The sequence below is a fragment of the Rhinoderma darwinii genome, chromosome 9 (genome assembly GCF_050947455.1).
Source record: "Rhinoderma darwinii isolate aRhiDar2 chromosome 9, aRhiDar2.hap1, whole genome shotgun sequence".
In the NCBI taxonomy this organism is placed as follows: domain Eukaryota; kingdom Metazoa; phylum Chordata; class Amphibia; order Anura; family Rhinodermatidae; genus Rhinoderma; species Rhinoderma darwinii.
Window position 1 is genome coordinate 11,805,279 of NC_134695.1, and position 21,419 is coordinate 11,826,697.

The window sequence follows — 21,419 nt, forward strand, 5'->3', positions numbered from 1 at the left end:
AATTTCACTTAAATTCCGCTGCGGACACTCCGCAGCGTTAATCCGCAGCGGTGCCGTCTGTCGATTGACTTACACTTTAATTTAGCAGTGTTCGTTTAGACGAGGCGTAAAATTCCGCTGCGGAGCATAGGCTGCGGAGCGGAATTTGGTGTCCGCAGCATGCTCTGTCTGTTGCGGAGCAGTGGCGGACTCATGGCGGAATTTCTCCATTGACTTCAATGGAGAGTCAAAATTCCGCAATGAAGTCCGCAGATCTTATGTGTGCTGCGGAGCGTATTGGTTTTACTACCATGACATTTCTTCATTCTGGCTGGACCTATGTATTTCTAGGTCTACAGCCAGACTGAGGAAGTCAATGGGGCTCCCGTAATGACGGGAGCGTTGCTAGGAGACGTCTGTAAATAGTCACTGTCCAGGGTGCTGAAAGAGTTAAGCGATCGGCAGTAACTGTTTCTGCACCCGGGACAGTGACTACCGATCTCAATATACATGTATCTGTAAAAAAACATATAAGTTCATACTTACCGAGAACTCCCTGCGTCTGTCTCCAGTCCGGCCTCCCAGGATGACGTTTCAGTGTAAGTGACGGCTGCAGCCAATCACAGGCCAAGCACAGGCTGCAGCGGTCACATGGACTGGCGCGTCATCCAGGGAGGTCGGGCTGGATGCCGAAAGAGGGACGCGTCACCAAGACAACGGCCGGTAAGTATGAAATTCTTTTACTTTCACTAGGGAAAGTGCTGTCCCTTCTCTCTATCCTGCACTGATAGGGAGAAGGGAAGCACTTTTCCCGCAGTCCGCAGCAGCTAGTCCGCATCAATTTTCTGCACATTTTGTGCAGATCCGCAGCAGAATCTGCGACGCAGATTCTGTGCGGCATTGATGCGGACAGTTGCGGAGGAAATCCGCCACGTGTGGTCATGCCCTTACGCTCCGTGAGAACCCGGCCTTACATTATTAATTTGCGTTAATAGTGTAGTGTATTGTACAAGGGATCAGAAGATCAGGCCTTCAATACCCTAAGTAAGTATAAAAAAAAAAGTTAAAAAAGTTAAAAAATAAAATGAAAAATAAATAAATACAAGTTTTAAGTAATAAAAACAATAATCGCCCTGTTTCCCTGATCAAGTCATTTATAATTGGAAAAAAAAGAAAAAAATTTAAATATAAAAATATGATGTTATTTTTCCTGCATGGTTAACATTGTAAAAAAAATAAAAAATAAAATAAAAATGACAGAATTTCGTTTTTTGGTCACCTTGTCTAAAAACAAATTGAATAAAAACTGATCATAAAGTCGCTAGTACCTCAAAATTATACTAATAAAAATTATAGTTCGTCACACAAAAAAAGCTCTCCCTCAATAAATAAAATCAATTAAAAAGCTGCATTTTGTGTTTACTTGTGTTGTCTTTATCTTATATTAGAATTAGTTGGATAATCTGAAACATTTAAATGTGGCAAATTAACAAAAAATAGAAAAAATTGGGTGAGGAGCAAATACTTTTTCACAGCACCGTAGAGAACACTAAAGTTGGGTTCACACGACCTATTTTCAGATGTAAACGAGGCGTTTTATGCCTCGATTTACGTCTGAAAATACGGCTCCAATACGTCGGCAAACATCTGCCCATTCATTTGAATGGGTTTGCCGACGACCTTTCATTTTACGCGTCGCTGTCAAAAGACGACGCGTAAAATGACTGCCTTGTCAAAGAAGTGCAGGACACTTCTTGGGACGTAATTTGAGCCGTTTTTCATTGAATTCAATGAAGAACAGCTCAAAATTACGCCCGTAATTGACGCCTCGCAAAACGCGAGTACGAGCACTTACGTCTGAAATGCAGGAGCTGTTTTCTCCTGAAAACAGCTCCGTAATTTCAGACGTAATGGTCGATATCGTGTGCACATACCCTTATACTTCGTCCAGGATCCATTTCTTGCTTTGGCAAAAAAAAAAACTGCATCAAACTCTGCACCAAATATGCAGTGTGTGAAACCAGCCTTAGACCACTAACACACGGCAGTATTTTGGTCAGTATCTTGCATCAATATTTGGAAGCCAAAACCAGAAATGGGTCCAAAATACGGAAAGAGGCACAAATCTGTCCATTATACTATTTCTCGGTGTAGTTCACACTCCTAGTTTTCGCTTCCAAATACAGGTATAAAATACTGACCAAAATACTGCAGAATGAAAGAGACCTTAGGGCACGTTCAGACGTGGCGGAATTGTAGTGGAAATCCGCAGCAGACAGTTTTTCCATTGGTTTCAACACCGTTTTAGTTAACTTCTTGCAGACGTTGCGGGAAAACTCAGCTGCGGAACATAGGCTGCGGTGTGGAATTTGCAGTCTGCAGCATGCACAAGCTGTTGCGGAATTTCCCCATTGACTTCAATGGAGTTTGAAAATTACGCAATGAAATCCGCAGATTCTGATGAGGAAATGAAAACCTCCATTTTCGCCTTCCAGGCTTATTACATGAACACAGAGCTATTACCATGGCCAGATATAAGCGAATGGATATGGAAGTGTCCACTCTTATTAACCTTGTAAGTAACTTTACATGTTTATATCATGTTTTCACTAGTGTACTTGTATGTATGATGTCTGAATAGCAGAATCTGCAGTATGTATAACATATATAACATTATTCATAAGTACAAATCAAACTTCAATATGCACTGTCTTTTTGTTTTTCAGGTATAGAACCGTCCCGAATTGTGGGACACCTCCAGTGCAGGGTATAGTGAGCGCAACACACGGGACCAAGGTTGGACCTATGTGTGTCGAGGTCTATACCCAGACTGGGATGGAATGTTTGAAAGAGAGCAGGGTGTGATCCGAACCTGAATCCGCAAAGACAAATATGCAGCATTTTACCTAAAATTTTAGCCGAATCCGCAACGGAATCCGCAAAACAGTGTCTACAGCAATTCCGCCACGTCTGAACATGCCCTAAGGCTGTCATTGGTGCAGTTATTGATGATGGCGTTTTTCACCCCTAGACTTCCATTGTTTTTTTTTACCTCTTCAGCAAAGAATGCCAGGAAAAATGCCAGACATAAAGAAACGCTTAAAGGGAATGTGTTGCCAGCAAAACATGATTTTTTTTTTTGTTAAACAATTAGTGTAAACATTAAACATTAAACATTGTTCTAATTTTTTTTTATTTTTTCACGAGTCAGGAAATATTATAAATTGGATTCAATTGGATTCTAATTTATAATATTTCCCATTGCTGGTCACTAGATGGAGCCATTCCCAAAATTGCAGCATTGCATGTGGTAAAGCAGCCACATTGCTTTATGCTGCAAAATTGGGTAAAAAGCCCTCGCTCTAGTGAGCTCTCAGCATCCCCCCCTCCTTTATCCTGGCTAGTGCCGGGATAAACGAGGGGATTGAACGGTCTAACCTCCTACACTGTGTGTCGCCATTTTTTGAGCTAACACACAGTGTAGTAGGTTTACATACAGTAGTAAACACGAACATACATAGAAATCTCTTACCTGCTCCTGCCGCCGCGGCTCCCTCCGGCCCGTCCGCTCCGTCTGCTGCCGCTGGTCCAAGTGCACAAGTCCGGAAGCCGCGACCGGAAGTAGTAATCTTACTGTCCGGCCGCGACTTCCGGTCCACAGGAAAATGGCGCCGGACGGCGCACATTTCAAATTGGACTGTGTGGGAGCGGCGCATGCGCAGTTCCCACACAGACGGCGTACATTGAAGTGGATGGAACGGGCCCCGTTCGCAGTCCCTATGGGACTGGAGCTGCCGTATTCCATGTCTGTATGTGTCGTTAATCGACACATACAGAAATGGAAAAAAAAATGGCAGCCCCCATAGGGAAGAAAAAGTGTAAAAATAAGAAAAAGTAACACACAAACACACAAATTAATCCAAACGTTTTTAATAAAGCACTAACATCTTTAACATATTTTAAAAAAAATTGTGGTGACACTGTTCCTTTAAAGTGTGTGAAGAAGGCCTAGGGGCATGTTCACACAGTGTTTTTAGGAAAAATGCCACGTTTTTGTAGTGTTTATCCTGGCATTCTTTGACAAGTTTTTGCCAAAAAACACTGTGGACAGATGTTAGCTGGAAGTCAATAGGCAAATATTAAACAAACTACAAAGAGTGCATGTTTCTTTTTAGTTTTTTCTTTCTACTATCGCAGCATGGGGTTTGTTTGGTGTTTTTTTTACTATAGCCCTACATTGTTTTTTTTTGCCTGATCAAAAAACGCATGTGTAAGGCTCTGCTCACATTTGCGTTGGGGTCCCATTCTGACTTTCTGCTGGAGGTAATGTATATTCATTGTCAGGACACTGCAGTAACGTTATAGTGTTTGTGTATGTGGCTGCACATAGAGATATATATCTATATCGCTATCTGCAGTGTAAATGAATGGGGAGAAGTGTATGACGCTGATTGGTCACTGATTGGTCAGCGTCATACACTTCTCTCCACAATGCCCACTTGGGCAAAAAAGTAAAACACACCCAGTTGTCCATTAAGAAAGTCATTAGCATAAAGCTAATATAGGTCATAACTCCGTCAAAAATGATAGTTTTTCTAAATAAAAAACACTGCTGTAATCTACATTACAGCGCCGATCACATTATGTAGGAGATAGGGCACTTATAATGTGGTGACAGAGCCTCTTTAAAGTCTCTAGTAAAATATAAAATTCACTACATAAGGGCTTATTCAGACGAACGTATAATACGTCCGTGCTACGGGTACGATTTTCACGCGCGTCGCACGGACCTATGTCAGTCAATGGGGCTGTTCAGACAGTCCGTGATTTTCACGCAGCGTATGTCCACTGCGTAATACTCACGACATGTACTATATTTGCCCGTTTTTCGCGCATCACGCACCCATTGAACTCAATGGGTGCGTGAAAACCGCGCACGGCACACGGACGCACTCCCATGTGCTTTTCTGTTTACAAACATAAAAACAGAGTGTCATAATGATGGCGGCTGCGCAAAAATAACGCAGCCACGCATCATATGCTGATGCCACACAGAGCTTTTGCACGCGCAAAACGCCGCGTTTTTTGCGCGCGCAAAACGTACACGCTCGTGTGAGTCCGGCCTAACACTGTGTTTTGGTTTGTGGTGTTTTTGTTGCTTTTTTAGGGTTAGTGGCAGTTTTTTCCAAACGGAGCCTGCTCTAGGCTTCACTATAGAACTTCAAAACGGCAGAAAAAAAGCTTGTACAAAACGACACTATATGAAAAACTCCACCAAAAACACCACTAAGTACGCCATAAAAAAAGGGCTTGTTAGATTTTAACAACACTGGCGGTTTTAGAAGGTTTTTTTTCATGCAGTTTAATTTGCCAGAAAAATTCTGTGTGAAGGAGACCTTAGTGTGGATTCACACACTGCGGTTTGCTGCATTTTTGTATGGTTTTTGTGGCGTTCTTAATGGCGTTTTTTGCAGGGTTTTTGCATGCAGTTTTAAGTGCGGCCAGATGTTACATTAAAGTCTATAGTAAAATATCAAATGCACTACATACAACTGAGTTTTATTTTGTGGAATTTTTGAGGCAATATTGTGGTCAGCGGCGTTTTTCCCCACACACAGCATGCTCTGGGTGTGGCGTTTTTTCAGGCTTTTCTCCCATAGACTTCTCTATATGTCCTCAAAAACGCCAGAAAAAAAGGATGTACAAAATAACACCAAATGAAAAACGCCACAAAAAAAAGCAACTCAAAGCGCCATAAAGAAAATGCATGTTTCATTTGAAAACTGCTAGCGTTTGTAGAAGCGTTTTTTTGATGCTGATAAAAACTAAAAACATTTTCTGTGTGTGAAGGAGCCCTCAGGTCGGCTTCACACATAGTGTTTTTAGGAAAAACACAGTTTTTTGTGTGGTGTTTTTCTGCATTTTTTTTCCCAGAAAAACCACACTTTACAAATACAATAAATATAAAAAAGGCCACAAAAAAAAACGCTTGAAATTTATTACAAAACAAAAAGTGGGTCAAGGAGGCCTAAGTAACTTTTTAGACTGTGCAATAACTAACCCAACACACTATTCTGTATTAATGGGAATGTGTCGCTAGAAAAAAAAAATGTAATTTTTTTTTAGTTAAACAGTTAGTGTATACATGATTAGACATTGTTCTAATTTTTTTCATTTTTTCACAAGTGAGGAAATATTATAAATTAGATTCTAATTTATAACATTTCCCTGTGCTGGTCACTAGAGGGAGCAATTCCCAAAATTGCAGCATTGGCATGTGGTAAAGCAACCACCTTGATTTATGCTGCAAAATGTGAGAATACACACTCGCTCTAGCGTCCTCAAACAATCCCCCCTCCTTTATCCTGGCTAGTGCCAGGAGACAGGAGAGGATTGATTGTTCAAACCTCCTACACTATGTGCCGCCATTTTTTGAGCGAATACACAGTGTAGTAGGCTTACATACAGTGTTAATCACACACGAAACCAGGAACATACATAAACATACACAAACATAACTTACCTGCTCCTGCCGCCGCCGCTCCCTCCGGTCCGTCCGCTCCTTGTGCTTGCTTCTAATCACATGTCCGCAAGCCGTGACCGGAAGTAGTCATCTTACTGTCCGGCCGCGGCTTCTGGTCCACAAGAAAATGACGCCGAATGTCGCTCGGCCAAAAACCTTCCATTTGGACTGTGTGGGAGCGGCGCATGCGCCGTTCCCACACAGACGGCGTACACCATAGTGAATGGAACGGCTCCCGTTCGCATTCCCTATGGGGATGTTTGTGCCATATTCCATCTCTGTATGTGTCGTTAATCGACACATACAGAGATGAAAAAAAAAATGGCAGCCCCATAGTGACGTAAAAAACTAAAAGTAAAACACAAACACACAAATAAATAAAATTTATTTTAATAAAACACTAAAAGCAAATTGATATAAAACATTTTTTTTAAAGGGGTTTTAAAGGGGTTGTCCACGACTGGACAACTGTTGACCTATCCACAGGATAGGTCATCAATATATAATCGGTGGGGGTCCGACAACCCACACCGATCAGATGCTCCGGTTGCCCCCGGGCACCAGATGTTTTGAAGGGTGTGCACTAGTTGGAGCCGGAAGCAGATGGCTCCGACCACTACATAGTGGCCGTTCTGCAGAACTGCAGCTCTGCTCCTATTCACTGCAGTACTGTAGATCGGCTGCTATGCCGTGACCGGAGCCATCTTCTTCAGCCATGGACGTCCGGTGCCCGGAGGCAGCCGGAGCAGATGATTGGTATGGGGTCCGGGTGTCAGACCCCCACCGATTATATACATGATAGATCATCAGTTGTCCGATTGTGGACAACCCCTTTAAACTCTATTTTTATGTTTTTCAGTCAATCTCACAAATATCATTTAAAATAAAACACTGTACCCAATATAAAGATTGCTGCAAAATCCCAGTCACAGTGTGACTTCAAGTACTCCATATAGGAAAAACGCAAAAAAATAAAAAAGAGACCAGAAGACTGGGACCAATTCATTTATTTATTTCTGTTGCTTATATAGCGCCAACCATTTAAATATTATTTCATATAGAAACCATACAGAGTTTTGGTGTGTTTCTTTTATCCTTTTCTCTCTCATTTCCACATTTCTTTCTTTTTGGGAGAGTATATTACAAACAATTTATGTGCTGTCAAAGTATTGACTTTGTATAGTTCGTGTTCAATAAAATAACATTATTTCCACTATGTTCTGTGTTTGTTTTCATAAACGGTGTGAATTTTCTTTATAAATAGGAAGGAAATACACTAGACGCTAATCTCAAATATGCTGCTATAGTTTTGGAATTCCATAATCATAACACTAGGTGGCAGCAGAACCCCACAGTAAAAAGCATTCTAGCCTCACATCACTGAGTGAGTGATGCTATTGGCTATAAAACTCTACATTTTCCTGCTATTTGACACATGATATTAGTTGTGTAACGGGAGAACAAGGGTCCCCGAAATAAAAGGTCCATTCAAACACTAAAACATCTTCTCAATAGTTATTAGTTGATTATCACAACCTGATTGGTTAATTTTAAAGTATGTGAAAAATTGTCACATGATTTCTGTAAAATGACCAATGTCTAATCCTTTGTATCAATATCACAACTAACTAGATCTTCTAGAATGATTGTCCTGCTTAAAATCTTCCATTTATACACATTAGATAAATGGTGGCCAAACTAGCAGCCTTCAGCAGGATTGGCCGACAATCTAGTGCGCAGAGGGTAGCCCGAAAGACGTTTTCTACATGATAGATTTAAACATGCATGGACCTTTATTTCCCGGAAGATGAGCGTTGCTGGACGTATCGGACAGCTGCTTATCTCCCCTCTATATTGAAATAAACATGCATGATAGGCCGGTCCAAGCACTGTATATAAGGGTGTCGCATGCATGATAGGCCGGTCCAAGCACTGTATATAAGGGTGTCGCATGCATGATAGGCCGGTCCAAGCACTGTATATAAGGGTGTCGCATGCATGATAGGCCCGTCCAAGCACTGTATATAAGGGTGTTGCATGCATGATAGGCCGGTCCAAGCACTGTATATAAGGGTGTCGCATGCATGATAGGCCGGTCCAAGCACTGTATATAAGGGTGTTGCATGCATGATAGGCCGGTCCAAGCACTGTATATAAGGGTGTTGCATGCATGATAGGCCGGTCCAAGCACTGTATATAAGGGTGTTGCATGCATGATAGGCCGGTCCAAGCACTGTATATAAGGGTGTCGCATACATGATAGGCCGGTCCAAGCACTGTATATAAGGGTGTCGCATGCATGATAGGCCGGTCCAAGCACTGTATATAAGGGTGTCGCATACATGATAGGCCGGTCCAAGCACTGTATATAAGGGTGTCGCATACATGATAGGCCGGTCCAAGCACTGTATATAAGGGTGTCGCATGCATGATAGGCCGGTCCAAGCACTGTATATAAGGGTGTCGCATACATGATAGGCCGGTCCAAGCACTGTATATAAGGGTGTCGCATACATGATAGGCCGGTCCAAGCACTGTATATAAGGGTGTCGCATGCATGATAGGCCGGTCCAAGCACTGTATATAAGGGTGTCTCATGCATGATAGGCCGGTCCAAGCACTGTATATAAGGGTGTCGCATACATGATAGGCCGGTCCAAGCACTGTATATAAGGGTGTCGCATGCATGATAGGCCGGTCCAAGCACTGTATATATGGGTGTCGCATGCATGATAGGCCGGTCCAAGCACTGTATATAAGGGTGTCGCATACATGATAGGCCGGTCCAAGCACTGTATATAAGGGTGTCGCATGCATGATAGGCCGGTCCAAGCACTGTATATAAGGGTGTCTCATGCATGATAGGCCGGTCCAAGCACTGTATATAAGGGTGTCGCATGCATGATAGGCCGGTCCAAGAACTGTATATAAGGGTGTCGGGAAAGACAGCTGTTGGCTGAACTGTGTGTACAGTGAGCTTTAGGCCTGATCCATTTGTGATGTTTGCAGTGAGAATGTAACTACTTTTTGTCTTTCCACAATACATGTGTAAATACCATTGTAGTCACCAGTGTGTGCACTTACCACTACTAGGGCTGTTATAATGAACTGTCTTTGTCCTGAGAGTCATAAAATGTCTCTTGTAGTAAATACACAGTTTATACATATAAATGTAAATGGCTGCTAATGAGTTCGGGCTGAATAAAGGGCCTTTTACACCGGTCAACACTCAGCCGCTGCAGCGAGCACCGATCAACGAGACATCGTTGATCGGCGCTCGTTTGCTCCTGTCACACGGAGCTATGGATGAAGACGAGCGGTCGTTACTCTGATCGCTTGTCCCCATACATTATTATCATGTCGGCAGCGCGTCTCCCTGACTACACAGGGAGACGCGCTGCTGACAATGAGAATCTTTATCTTTTACTTTTTTTAAACCTATATGTCCAGCAGATGATCGAGCATTTGCTTGTTTATCTGCTGATCGCTGCCCTTTTTACACAGGGCAATTATCGGCAACGAGCGTTCTATGAACGCTCGTGTGAACGATAATCGTCCAGTGTAAAACCCCCTAAAGCTGGCCACAGACGCTCTGACTTTTCCGCTGATCCAGCCCGTAAGGATTAGTTCCCACGTATCGTAAACACGGCGGAAATTCCACAGCGTTTACAGTAGCAGCACAAATCTCATCCCCACACTGCAGAAAAAAATCTGCTGCGAAAACGTTCATAAACTTTAATCGGCAGCATGTGAATTTATGCTGTGGCATCGTTGCACTTTTGTTGCGGGTTTTCCGATTGAATTTAATAGAGGATAAACCCGCAACAAGTAGAAAATGTTGCGATTTTTGCAGCAGAATTGCAAATCTTAAAAAAATGTTTAATAAAAAAGGCAATGCTTGCCCCCTCCCCTGGCGTTCTCATATCGACAGCTCCTTCTCTTCCCAGCGGTTCTGCGTGCAGCACGGCCTCCAGGGATGACACTTCTTCCCATGTGACTGCTGAAGTGGTCACATGGGCTGCAGCATCATCACTGGAGGCCGGGCTGCATGGGGAACAGAGGGAAGCGGCGTCACTATGGCAACACCGGGGGGGGGGTAAGTATTGGCTTTTTCTTTTCACCTTTGTTTTCTGCAGTGGCGATTCCGAGATGAAAATCTGCATCACAATTTGGTGCGTTTTTTTGGCCGGAATTCCCTGCTGGTATTAGGTTGGATGTGCTCTAAATGATTACACTCCGTATCCGACCCGTGGGAATACTCTAATTGGCCTTATAGCCGACTTTTCACAATTAAAATTACTCATTGTTGCTCAGAAGAGATTTACAACATGATACTTCCCTATTCTCATAGAAAAAGGAGGGACTCGGCTTCTGCTGTGGTGGTAGAGCTGCTGGTGCAGCAGAGGACCTGAGGGTGGGTAGATGTCTCACCAAGTCTATGGTCAGCTATAATGTGTAGGGTTTGACATAGCAAGAGGTACATCATCGTCACCTATGGGGAATACCACAAATTTATCGTCAAGCACGTCTGATGTCTGCTTCCTGGGACTTGTCCAGTCTCTGGTTAGTGTAAAATGAAGGCATGTGTAATAACTTAGGCATCCCATCGTTTTATAGGGCGTACCGTGACACAAAGTCTGAATAGTCAAAAAAGGAGACAAACAGAAACATACTCAGCCTCAAAACACTGGAATGAAAGGGTGGCATTGTTGCCGGTTTTTATTCTCTGGACTGTGATTGGTTGCCATAAACGAGACATTTTTTCTGCCGATAGTTTTGCTACACAAGGGCCAATGTTTTCATTCTGTGATGGCAAGTGCATTTCACTTCTATTATTTTGCAATTTTTCCCCGTGGGGAATAATAAAGAACACATGAGATATAATTGCTATTTTACAAGGGTTGTTGCAACCAAACAACCCCTTTTTTTTAAAAAAAAAAGAGCCGCCCCAGGTCTGGCTTCTGAAAACCCCATGTTGCTAGGGAAAGTTGTCACCGGCCACACTTTCCTCTCCAGCAGCTGATCTGATACAGGGCAAATGTTGTATTACCTGGCGCCCATTAAAATGAATCCACCAGAGCAGGAGCCATTCTTTCTTGGCACCTCTCTAATCTGGAAGAAAGTGAATGTGGACATCTCGAAGGTTTGGGTTTCCTGCGACTGTCGCATCGCAGTCACTACAACCTGCGGCTTGCAACGCAACCACATTCACTGTTATTACTTGCGATGCAGGCAGGCGACACGTCTTTGGACGTGAGAGCAAAGTCGTATAGTCCTAGTTTAACTTTGAAAAGCACAGCTCATGTCCTTGATGTATCTTCTGTCATCTTGGTAAAAATGTCATTTAGATCCTCCTCAGTTATATATGTTATATATGTCACCATTACAAGTCCAAGGGCGGTTTTCACCAAGCTTTCCTAGAATCCGGAAGGACAACTCTGACTATCCATGAAGTGATATGGCAACGGGAGATTTATCACTGAATAACTAGACAGATAAAATAATATTGTGTTACTTTGATGAAATCCTCCTGTCTGCGGCTAGGTAACCTTCCATGATACAGGGACTTTGGAGCACGTTCAGACGTGGCGGATTTGCTGCGTACGGAATTCCACTGCGGACAGGCCGGAATGAAAATCCACAGCAGATATTTCGACCCTTTGGTTTCCAGAGCTTTTTAGGTAACTTAGTGCAGACGTTGTGGAAAACAACTGTGCGAAATATAGCCTGCAGTGTGGAATTTACCTTCCAAGGCATGCACAGTCTGTTGCGGAGGAGCAGCGGATTTTCGTTGCAGATTTCAGCCTTTGCAATACAAAAGTTGAAATCTACTGCAGGCCCGCTGCTAAATCCACCTTGCCTAGATGAACCCTCAAATATGCTAATTTTGCTGCAGATTCGTTCTCTATTCCCTGCGAATTTGCAGTGGAAAATTTCAGACGTGCCCTTATACACTCCTGCAAATGTAGGTAAAGACTGAAGATCCATATGTATGAAGTGTATAATTCCAATAATACTTCATAAACCTCAGGTGATCCGCAGTTTTTTATAACGTAATACTGGCGTAAACTTTGTAAAATTCAGTGACACTTCCTACCGATTTCTCAAGAGCGAGCAAGCTCAGCCAGTGTAGATACCTCTCCATATTGTATTCAAGAGTCCTCTGCATATCTCAATCACAGATCTTTGGGCCAAAATCAAGTAGGTGGAGTAACCTCCCCTCCCGGCAAGTCTCTGACAATCTCCAGGGCCGGATCCTCCTACATCTCCCCCCTCATACCTGGCCTGAGAGCAGATGATTTGGGACAGGGCCAGCCAGCACTGGCATGGTTATAAGGGAGAAGGGGCATGGTGTGTGAGGAAGCAGTTACCTGGGGGGGTGAAGAGGTAAAACACTCGCATGTGAGGAATGTGACAGGACAGGCTACTCCCCGCATCTCTTCTGTAAAGACAGGTGTCACGGTTATGGTTCAGGAAGGAGGAGGGGGCGCAGTACGGAAATTAGAGAAAGGAAGGATCGGATCCTGGGGGGAAATAATAGATTGAGGAAAAAGTTATGTGAAGGACTGCAGTGAAGTTTCTCTTTTAAAGTGACAGTACAACTAAAGTTTAATGGCCATAATCAGAAGTGCTGGATACGGCACAGAGATCCATGTGATTATGCAATCCTTTTCACAACCCCTGTTGTGCCAGCAGTACCCGTTCTATAGTGAAAGGTGTGAAAAAAGGGTTTTACCAAACATGGGGGCTGCTCTGGTCCTAGATTTATATATATTTATAGATCCCCCCCCCCCCCCAATTCAACCAATATTAATATCTGGACGGATGGTCAGAGCCGGCTGTCTACAGTCATGGAATTCAAAGAATAGGCAGCACGCCACATCATAGTATCAAAAAAAATGTAAACATTTTTTATTCATCTATATGGTAAAGTGCAACGTTTCAGCCCCAGCATGGGCCTTTCTCAAGCTGTTTTTTGGTTCTTTTTTGTCTAAAGTCATGGATATTTTGTTAGGACGTAACAGTTTTTACAGGAAAAATTTTGCCTAAATATCACATCTCACACGCAATTGTAGTCATATAGGTGATTTTTAGGGTATGTTCACACGGCTTATATTCGGCCCGCAAACGGCCTAAAAATCGGAAGCATATTGCCTCCAAACATCTCCCCATTGATTTCAATGGGAAAAATGGCGTTCTGTTCCGACGGGGCGTTTTTTTACGCGGCCGTTTTGAAAAATGGCCGCGTAAGAAAATGCCCGCGAAAAAGAAATGCATGTCACTTCTTGAGCCGTTTTTTGGAGCAGTTTTTCATTGACTCTATAGAAAAACAGCTCCAAAAACGTCCGTAAAAAAGGTTGCGAAAATCGCGAGTTTGATTAAAAACGTCTGAAAATCAAGAGCTGTTTTCCCTTGAAAACAGCTCCGTATTTTCAGACATTTTTTGCTAAGAGTGTGAACATACCCTTAGAGCAGATCATTAAGGCCTCATGCACACGACCGTAGCCATGTGCACAGAGTGCACACACGCAAGCCGCCTGCAAATCGCGGGCCGTGCACATGGCCGCGTCCATTATTTTCTATGAGCCTGGGCCGCAGAACACGGCCGTAATAAGACATGTCCGTTCTTTCTGCGGTCCGTGGAAACCACGGTCGTGTGCATAGGCCCATAGAAATGAATGGGGCCACAATTCTTCCGTGGATTTTCGGGGGAATTGCGGCCCGCAAAAGCATGGTCGTGTGCATGGGGCCTTAGGGAGCTTTTATTGTCTGTAAGTGATTGGATTAGGGGCTCAAATCTGTGTGTGAACCCAGCCTTTAGGGTGCAGTCACACATGGCGTATTTGCCTTGTATTTTACAATGTAAGCCAATGGGAAAAATATTCCGCAATGCAAGAAATTGAGAAATCTGTTGCAAAATATTTTTTCTATTTGACATCATAGTTTTCCGCAGAAAATTTTTATGCTGTGGAAATACAAGGCAAATACGACATGTGTGACTGCTCCCTTAGGCCAGGATCACACACGCAGTTTTCGGTGCAATTTGGGTTCCGTTTTTTTTTGACAAATACAGTAGTGGACACAAAGGAAAGGAGATGCATCAGTCTTTTCTATAGACCATTACTTCCCAGTGGATCCACTTCTGGCTTTGGCTCAAAAAAACTGAACCAAAAACTGCACCAAAACTAGATGTGCGATCCTGGCCTTAGATTGGATTAAGAAATGTAGTGTTGGACTTTTCGAGACAAACACAAGAGTGGTTACAAAAGAGAGGAGATATATAAGTCTTGCTTTTGTATTTTTCCTAATTTTTGGATCCACTTAATTTCTTTGACACAAAAAACTGCAACAAAAACGGCATGTGTGATTCCAGCCTAAGACCAGGATCACAAACACGCAGTTTTGATGCAGTTTCTGGCTCCGGGGGCTGAACATCTACAAACATCTGCACATTGATTTCAATCGGCAAAACCACATTCCGTTCCCACGTGGCGTTTTTTACGCGGCCGTTTTTAAAAATGGTTGTGTAATAAAACACCTCGTAAAAAGAAGTGCATGTCACTTCTTGAGCCATTTTTCATTGACTCAATAGAAAAACAGCTCCAAAAGCGGCCGTTAAAAAGCGCTGCAAAAAACGCTAGTTGCTTTAAAAATGGCTGAAAATCAAGACCTGTTTTCCCTTGAAAACAGGTCTGTATTTTCAGCCGTTTTTTTTAAGCGTGTGAACAGGGCTTAAGGTCTTCCTCACAAACACTGTTTTTTCTGAGTTTTCAACGCTTGTAAAAAAAACTCCATGAATTTGAGCATTTTCCATGTGATTTTAACAAATTTTTTGGGGCCATTTTTTTTAATTTTTCCAACATTTTAAACATGCGTTTCTTTTCTCCCATTTTTCTACCATTCATATAGAAAAGCCTATGGGGAAGACAACAGACAAAATTACATACCCAAAGCATTTTGCGTTTTGAAAAAAGCGCCACTGAGCCTAAAACCGATGCAAAAAAAACACAAACCAAAATGATGTGTTCACAGACATTCTCATATTATACTCTAACGTAACATCTGGCTGCGAAAACATATAAAAACGCTGTGTGTGAATCCAGCCTAAGACCAGGATCACACGCATGCAGTTTTGATGCAGTTTCTGGCTCCGGGGGCTGAACGTCTACAAACATCTGCCCATATAAAAACGATGTGTGTGAATCCAGCCTACAGGCCAATTTAGACCATGTTCTTTCTGCCTTCAAGGACTGCACCCTACAACGACCGAAAAATTCCAACATGACAGATCAACTTTCCACAGATTTCTCTCTTTGGTCAACGCCTGTCATGCTCGCTCGTGTCCCGAAAAGGTGCTGACCAAAGACAGATATCTGTGGAAAAGTTATTATGCCTTGTTGGATTTTTCTTGGTCATTATTTGGTGCATTCCTGGAAAGTCGTTCATAGCAAACGACAGATCTGCATCCTATCAATGGAAGACCAGGCTAGGCCACAGATCCAAGCAGAGATTGATTGGCGATTTGTTGTTTTAACTTTTAGCGTTGTCTTCCAGAGCAACATCCTTCACAGACCAACCATGGAATGGTTGAGAAAAAGACCGTCTGAAATCCCTAATGCAGGACTAGCTTTAGGCCTCTTGGTTTGCACTATGGAGCGCAATGGGAAACTGTACTGTGCAGCGTATTGCAGTCAGTACTGTTCCGTATGGGTGACGTATAATGCCCCATAGTCCTCATACACAATGGATCATGCTGAGTAATGAAAAACTCACAGTATGTGCGCATATTATCAGCTGTGGGCCCTCAATAATGGCTCCATATTCTGCACCGAGAATATAAAGCAAACGCACAAGTGTGAATGAGGTCAACAGCTGATGATTAGAATTGTGGTGCCACTTCCTACTGTGTCAATCTATTGTACTGTAGGGTCTGCAAGATAGTCGCCAAACATCCAATGTTGGGGGAAATAAGTGTCCAACAGGTTGGATTTTCTCCCCAAGAAATAAAGGAGCACATTTTTGGTATTTTTATATGTGCCAGATTTGTTTCAGAAATTTCTGCAACTATCCTATTATTCTGAACGGGGCTTACAGAAATCTATGCATGTGGTGCGGACGCAACCCCTTTTACGGGTAGGAACACAGAGTAATAAGGGTATGTTCACACGGCCTATTTACGGACGTAATTCGGGCGTTTTTGCCCCAAATTACGTCCGAAAATAGCGCCTCAATAGCGCTGACAAACATCTGCCCATTGAAAGCAATGGGCAGACGTTTGTCTGTTCACACGAGGTGAAATTTACGCGCCGCTGTCAAATGACGGCGCGTAAATAGACGCCCGCGTCAAAGAAGTGACCTGTCACTTCTTTGGCCGTAATTGGAGCCGTTGTTCATTGACTCCAATGAATAGCAGCGCTAATTACGGCCGTAATGGACGCGGCGTTCAAGCGCCTGCACATGCCGGTACGGCTGAAATTACGGGGATGTTTTCAGGCTGAAACATCCCCGTAATTTCAGCCGTTACGGACGCCCTCGTGTGAACATACCCTAAGGATGAATCGACACAGCGTATCTGCCCAGGTAGCCACAGAAAATTCAGTCCGAAAAACCGCACCGAATTGTGGTGTGGTTTTTCGGGCGGCATGTCCACTGCGGAAATCCTGCAGCAATAAAAATTAAAAAAAAAGATTGAAACGTACCCGCCCCTAGTTATGGGGACGCGTCTCTTTCACTCCTGAGCGCAGCCCGGCCTCCTGTGGTGATGCTGTAGTGTATGTGACCGCTGCAGCCTTTGATTGGCTGCAGTAGTCACATGGGATGAAACGTCATCCCAGGAGGCCGGGCTGCGCTCGCAACACATACCACTTTGGGGTTTGGGGTTTTACCACCCCATTCAATTCAATGGGGGAAAACCCGCAACAGAGGAGCAGCGATTCCGCAGAATAAATTGTCATGCCGCGGTGTCAAAGACCGCAACGCAGGTCAATTTATGTGTGTTTTTTTCGACTGATTTTTTCCGCTGTGTGGGGATTAGATTTGTTCAAATCTCACCCACACTGCTGCTACTGTATTACGCTGCAGATTCTCCGCAATGAAATCTATTACGGAAAATCCACAGTGTTTACGCTGTGTGTGTTCCTACCCTACATGTATTGATTACTGTGTGTGAACATATCCTTATAAACACTGTTGCAGATAGCTTCTTAAGGTGGATATAGAGTTAAAAATGGTACAAGTACGGTAGCCATGTATATTAAATGGGTTATGCCAAGATAGACATTTTTAACCTATCCACAGGGTAGGTGATAATTGTCTGATTGCTGGTACACCTACCGATCACTACAATGGGGGTTCCAAGTCCCTGGTTCTTTTCACTGCACAACCGCAGTGAGGAGGACATTGAATGGAGCGACGGTTGAGCACACGCCTGCTGCTCCATTCAAAGTCTATGGGACTGACATAGGCAGGGCCCATGCTCGACCAATGCTCCATTCAAACTTCTCACTGCGGGGGAAGCAGGGAAGAGTATCGGGGAGCTCGGGACTCTGTTCTATTAATTGGTGGGGTCTCAGTGGTGTGGCCTCCAGCGATAAGACATTTATCACCTAAACCGTGGATAGGAGATAAATGTCTATCTTGGCACAGCCCCTTTAAGCACGTGGATATTATTTTTCATCTCTTCCTTGTGGCCAAATTCAGCGCTGTGGTCTTGTTGTGCATGATTAAGAAAGACAGACCTTGTACATTAAATGTTCATCATGGTGTCAGCCAACCGCTTATCTCCCCATTCCTGGCGAATATGCTGGCTGGCACTATACATAAGGGCACTGTGGCTGGCACTATTTATGGAGTACTTAGGCTGGCACTATTAACCCCTTAACGACCAATAACGTGACTGTACACAATGGCCGGGGGTAGAAGTATGGAGTGGTCTCAGTAGCTGAGTAACTCCCTACGCTGCGGGTGTATTACAGCTGACAACTCGCTCTATTGGCCGGGATCAGAAATAACTCCGATCCCGGCTGTTTAACCCACCAATAGCGACAGTGGCATCTAAGCTGTTAGAAAGAGAGGGCCCTCTCTGTCACTCCTTCTCCCTCCCCCCTGCGATCGTGTTCAAGGCCCCCAGGTCTCCTTTCTAAAATCCCACCAGGTCTGCCAGCTATTAAGCCCTGTCATAGCCAGGGCTTAATAGGAGCCGGTAAAAATCACAATATAATGCAATACAAAAGTATAAAAGTGTATTGTAGCATCTGAGGCCGTGATCACACGATGCAGCGTTATCCCTGGAGGCCAGCTTGGAGGAAGAAACACAGACTCCTAGGTAAGTATAGTGGGTTTTTTTAAATTCAGTTGCGTTTTTTTGCAGCGGAATCACTGTGATTCCGGTTGGAAAAAACACAACAATTCCACTAAATGTGGACAATCCCTTACAATCCCTAGGAGGACTATAAACGTTTTTTTTAAATAGTTAATAATTTTAAGTAACGTACAAAAAAATATTACAAGTTCAAAAACCCCCCTTTTCCCTAAAGTCATGCAAAGAAATAAAAGGCAAACATAATTGGTATCGCTGTTTCTGTTAGGGTATGTGCACACGATGAGAGGCTTTTACGTCTGAAATTACAGACTGTTTTCAGGAGAAAACAGCTGCCTCGTTTCAGACGTAAATGCTCCTCCTCACATTTTGCGAGGCGTCATTGACGCCCGTAATCTTGAGCTGTTCTTCATTGACTTCAATGAAGAACGGCTCAAATTACGTTCGTCGTTTGACAGCTGTCAAACGACGACGCGTAAATTACAGGTCGTCTGCACAGTACGTCGGCAAACCCATTCAAATGAATGGGCAGATGTTTGCCGACATATTGGAGCCGTATTTTCAGGCGTAAATCGAGGCATAATACACCTCGTTTACGCCTGAAAATAGGTCGTGTGAACCCAGCCTAAAAGTTAAAAGTACAAACTACTCTAATATAACATTATTCAACCCACAGGGTTGCTGTTTTTTTAATCACCTTAGCTCTCAAAAAATTTTATTAAAATGTGATCAAAAAGCCGTAAGTACCAAAAAATGGTACCAATAAACACTAAAGTTCGCCCGACAAAAAAATAAGCCCTCACACCGCGCTCCATCGACGGAAAAATAAAAAAGTTATGGCTCTGGGAAGTAATAGAAGCATTTTATTAGGGGCACTGGGGCTAGCACTATTAATGTGGCACTGTGGTTGGCACTTATGGGGGCACTGTGGCTGGTTCTTATTATGGGGGCACTCTGGTTTATGGCTGACTGTACTTTTCTTTAATTGGATTATTGACAGGAAGTCCAGCGAACATCTGCCCCAGGATGTCCCCCCTTACGTCACATCTCCAGGAGCACCCAGACTGTGTGCCAGCCGCTCTGTACTTCAGGTTTCTTGCCCCCCTCCCGTGCCAGTGTCCTGACTGTTAACCCCGTGCTGCCCGCCCCCCGGTCTCTTTCCTTGTATGTCCCCTCCCCTGTGAGTCTCCGCTTCTCTCTCCCTCCTACTTTCTCTCCTCCCCTCCCCTCCCTCAAGTTCAGTCCCTGCTTTTCTCTCGTTGTGTCCTCGTACTTTTATCCCCGTTCTGCCTTGCAGTCATGGCGGGGGCCCGGCCAGGAGTACATGCCCTCCAACTGGAGCCAGTCCGGGTGCCGGAGACTCTGCAGCGGGGCAGCAAGTTTATCAAGTGGGATGAGGTGAGAGGGGAGAAGTGCATGCTGCGGGAGGGAGGGGGCACAGAACTGGCTGACTGCTCAGGGCATGTGTATAAACTGGGGCACTGCCGGGATACAAGTGGTTAAAACTGTGCGGTTTATTGCTTCAGTCCCAGTGGTGACAGGATGGGAGATGCCGGGCATTTACATAGGGAATCCCACTTGTGTGGTCATGCTGGGACTTGTTGTTCCGCTGGAGGGGAGGGGTAGTGTTCTACTAGTGGTCTGAAGTGTCACTCTCCATCTTTTGTACTACAACTCCCAGCGTGCCATGACAGCCGCAGGCTAGATGACTGTCCTGGTTCAGCCCTATGTTCTGTTGCATTCCATAGACATGCAGTGAGTTGCCCATGTGCAGTGTATGACAGTGATGATGTCATTTGTCATTTTTTTTTTCTTGACTGGATGGAAGTTTTGTAAGATTTAAAAAAGTTGCACAACTTTGTTTCTCCATAGATTAATATGAAAATACCATGTAAATGCAAACTGTCATGTGATCATGTGAGCGGTATGTGCAACGCCATGTTGTCGATATGTACAATCGCATGTGAGCGTAATGTACAATCACATATTTGACCACTATATACAATTGCATGTGAGCCCTGTGTACAATCGCATATAGTCTGCACAATCATGTGTCCTGTATGTACTGATGTATGTGGTCTCTATGTACGAGTGCACACATAATTACGTGGTCTGTATGTACAATCGCATATACGCTCCTCAGCATTGAAATTGCAACACCAAGTAGGACAAGCCGTAGGGTTATGCAAATCGAGGAAGTAGCGGGTGTCGATAACATCTGCAAATTATCACATTTTCAATCGCCTAGCTCCAATCTGTGGCCTGGGGGTGGGGGCCTTGGGGGGGAGCCATAAAAGCCAGATTGAAAGTAAAGTTTTCTAGCCACATGAAACCTCAAAAATCGGATGAGTGGTGTGGGATGATTGTGCGATGTCTCCTGTTCGTCGTCGTGCCAGTTATCACCACTTGTCACAAACTGAGAGGGACAGAATCCTTGAACTGAGAGACCTTGGTTTATCACTCCGGCAAATCTCTACCCACCTAGGCCGAGATGTCAGCACTGTTCAACATTGAGTGTCCCGGAGTTTGGAAGAACGACAACAAACGGGAATGACAGCAAGAGGTGTGCGGAGAAGAACCTTTGCGCGGACAGATCGT

General features: G+C 43.9%; 1 protein-coding gene across 2 annotated transcripts in view; it reads left to right on the forward strand.

Moving 5' to 3' along the window:
• Positions 1 to 19,833: 19,833 nt before the first annotated feature.
• The window catches only part of PLCB3 (phospholipase C beta 3), a 227,733-nt gene continuing 226,147 nt past the window's right edge, over positions 19,834 to 21,419 (forward strand). Inside the window, exons 1-2 of one of the 2 annotated variants that reach the window (XM_075837265.1) lie at positions 19,834 to 19,912; positions 20,119 to 20,219. In XM_075837265.1, the coding sequence (XP_075693380.1) occupies positions 20,121 to 20,219 (99 nt within the window). In that variant the 5' untranslated portion in view covers positions 19,834 to 19,912; positions 20,119 to 20,120. Of the gene's footprint in view, positions 19,913 to 20,041; positions 20,220 to 21,419 lie in introns of those variants that run through there. The other variant, XM_075837264.1, reaches the window with a different exon arrangement.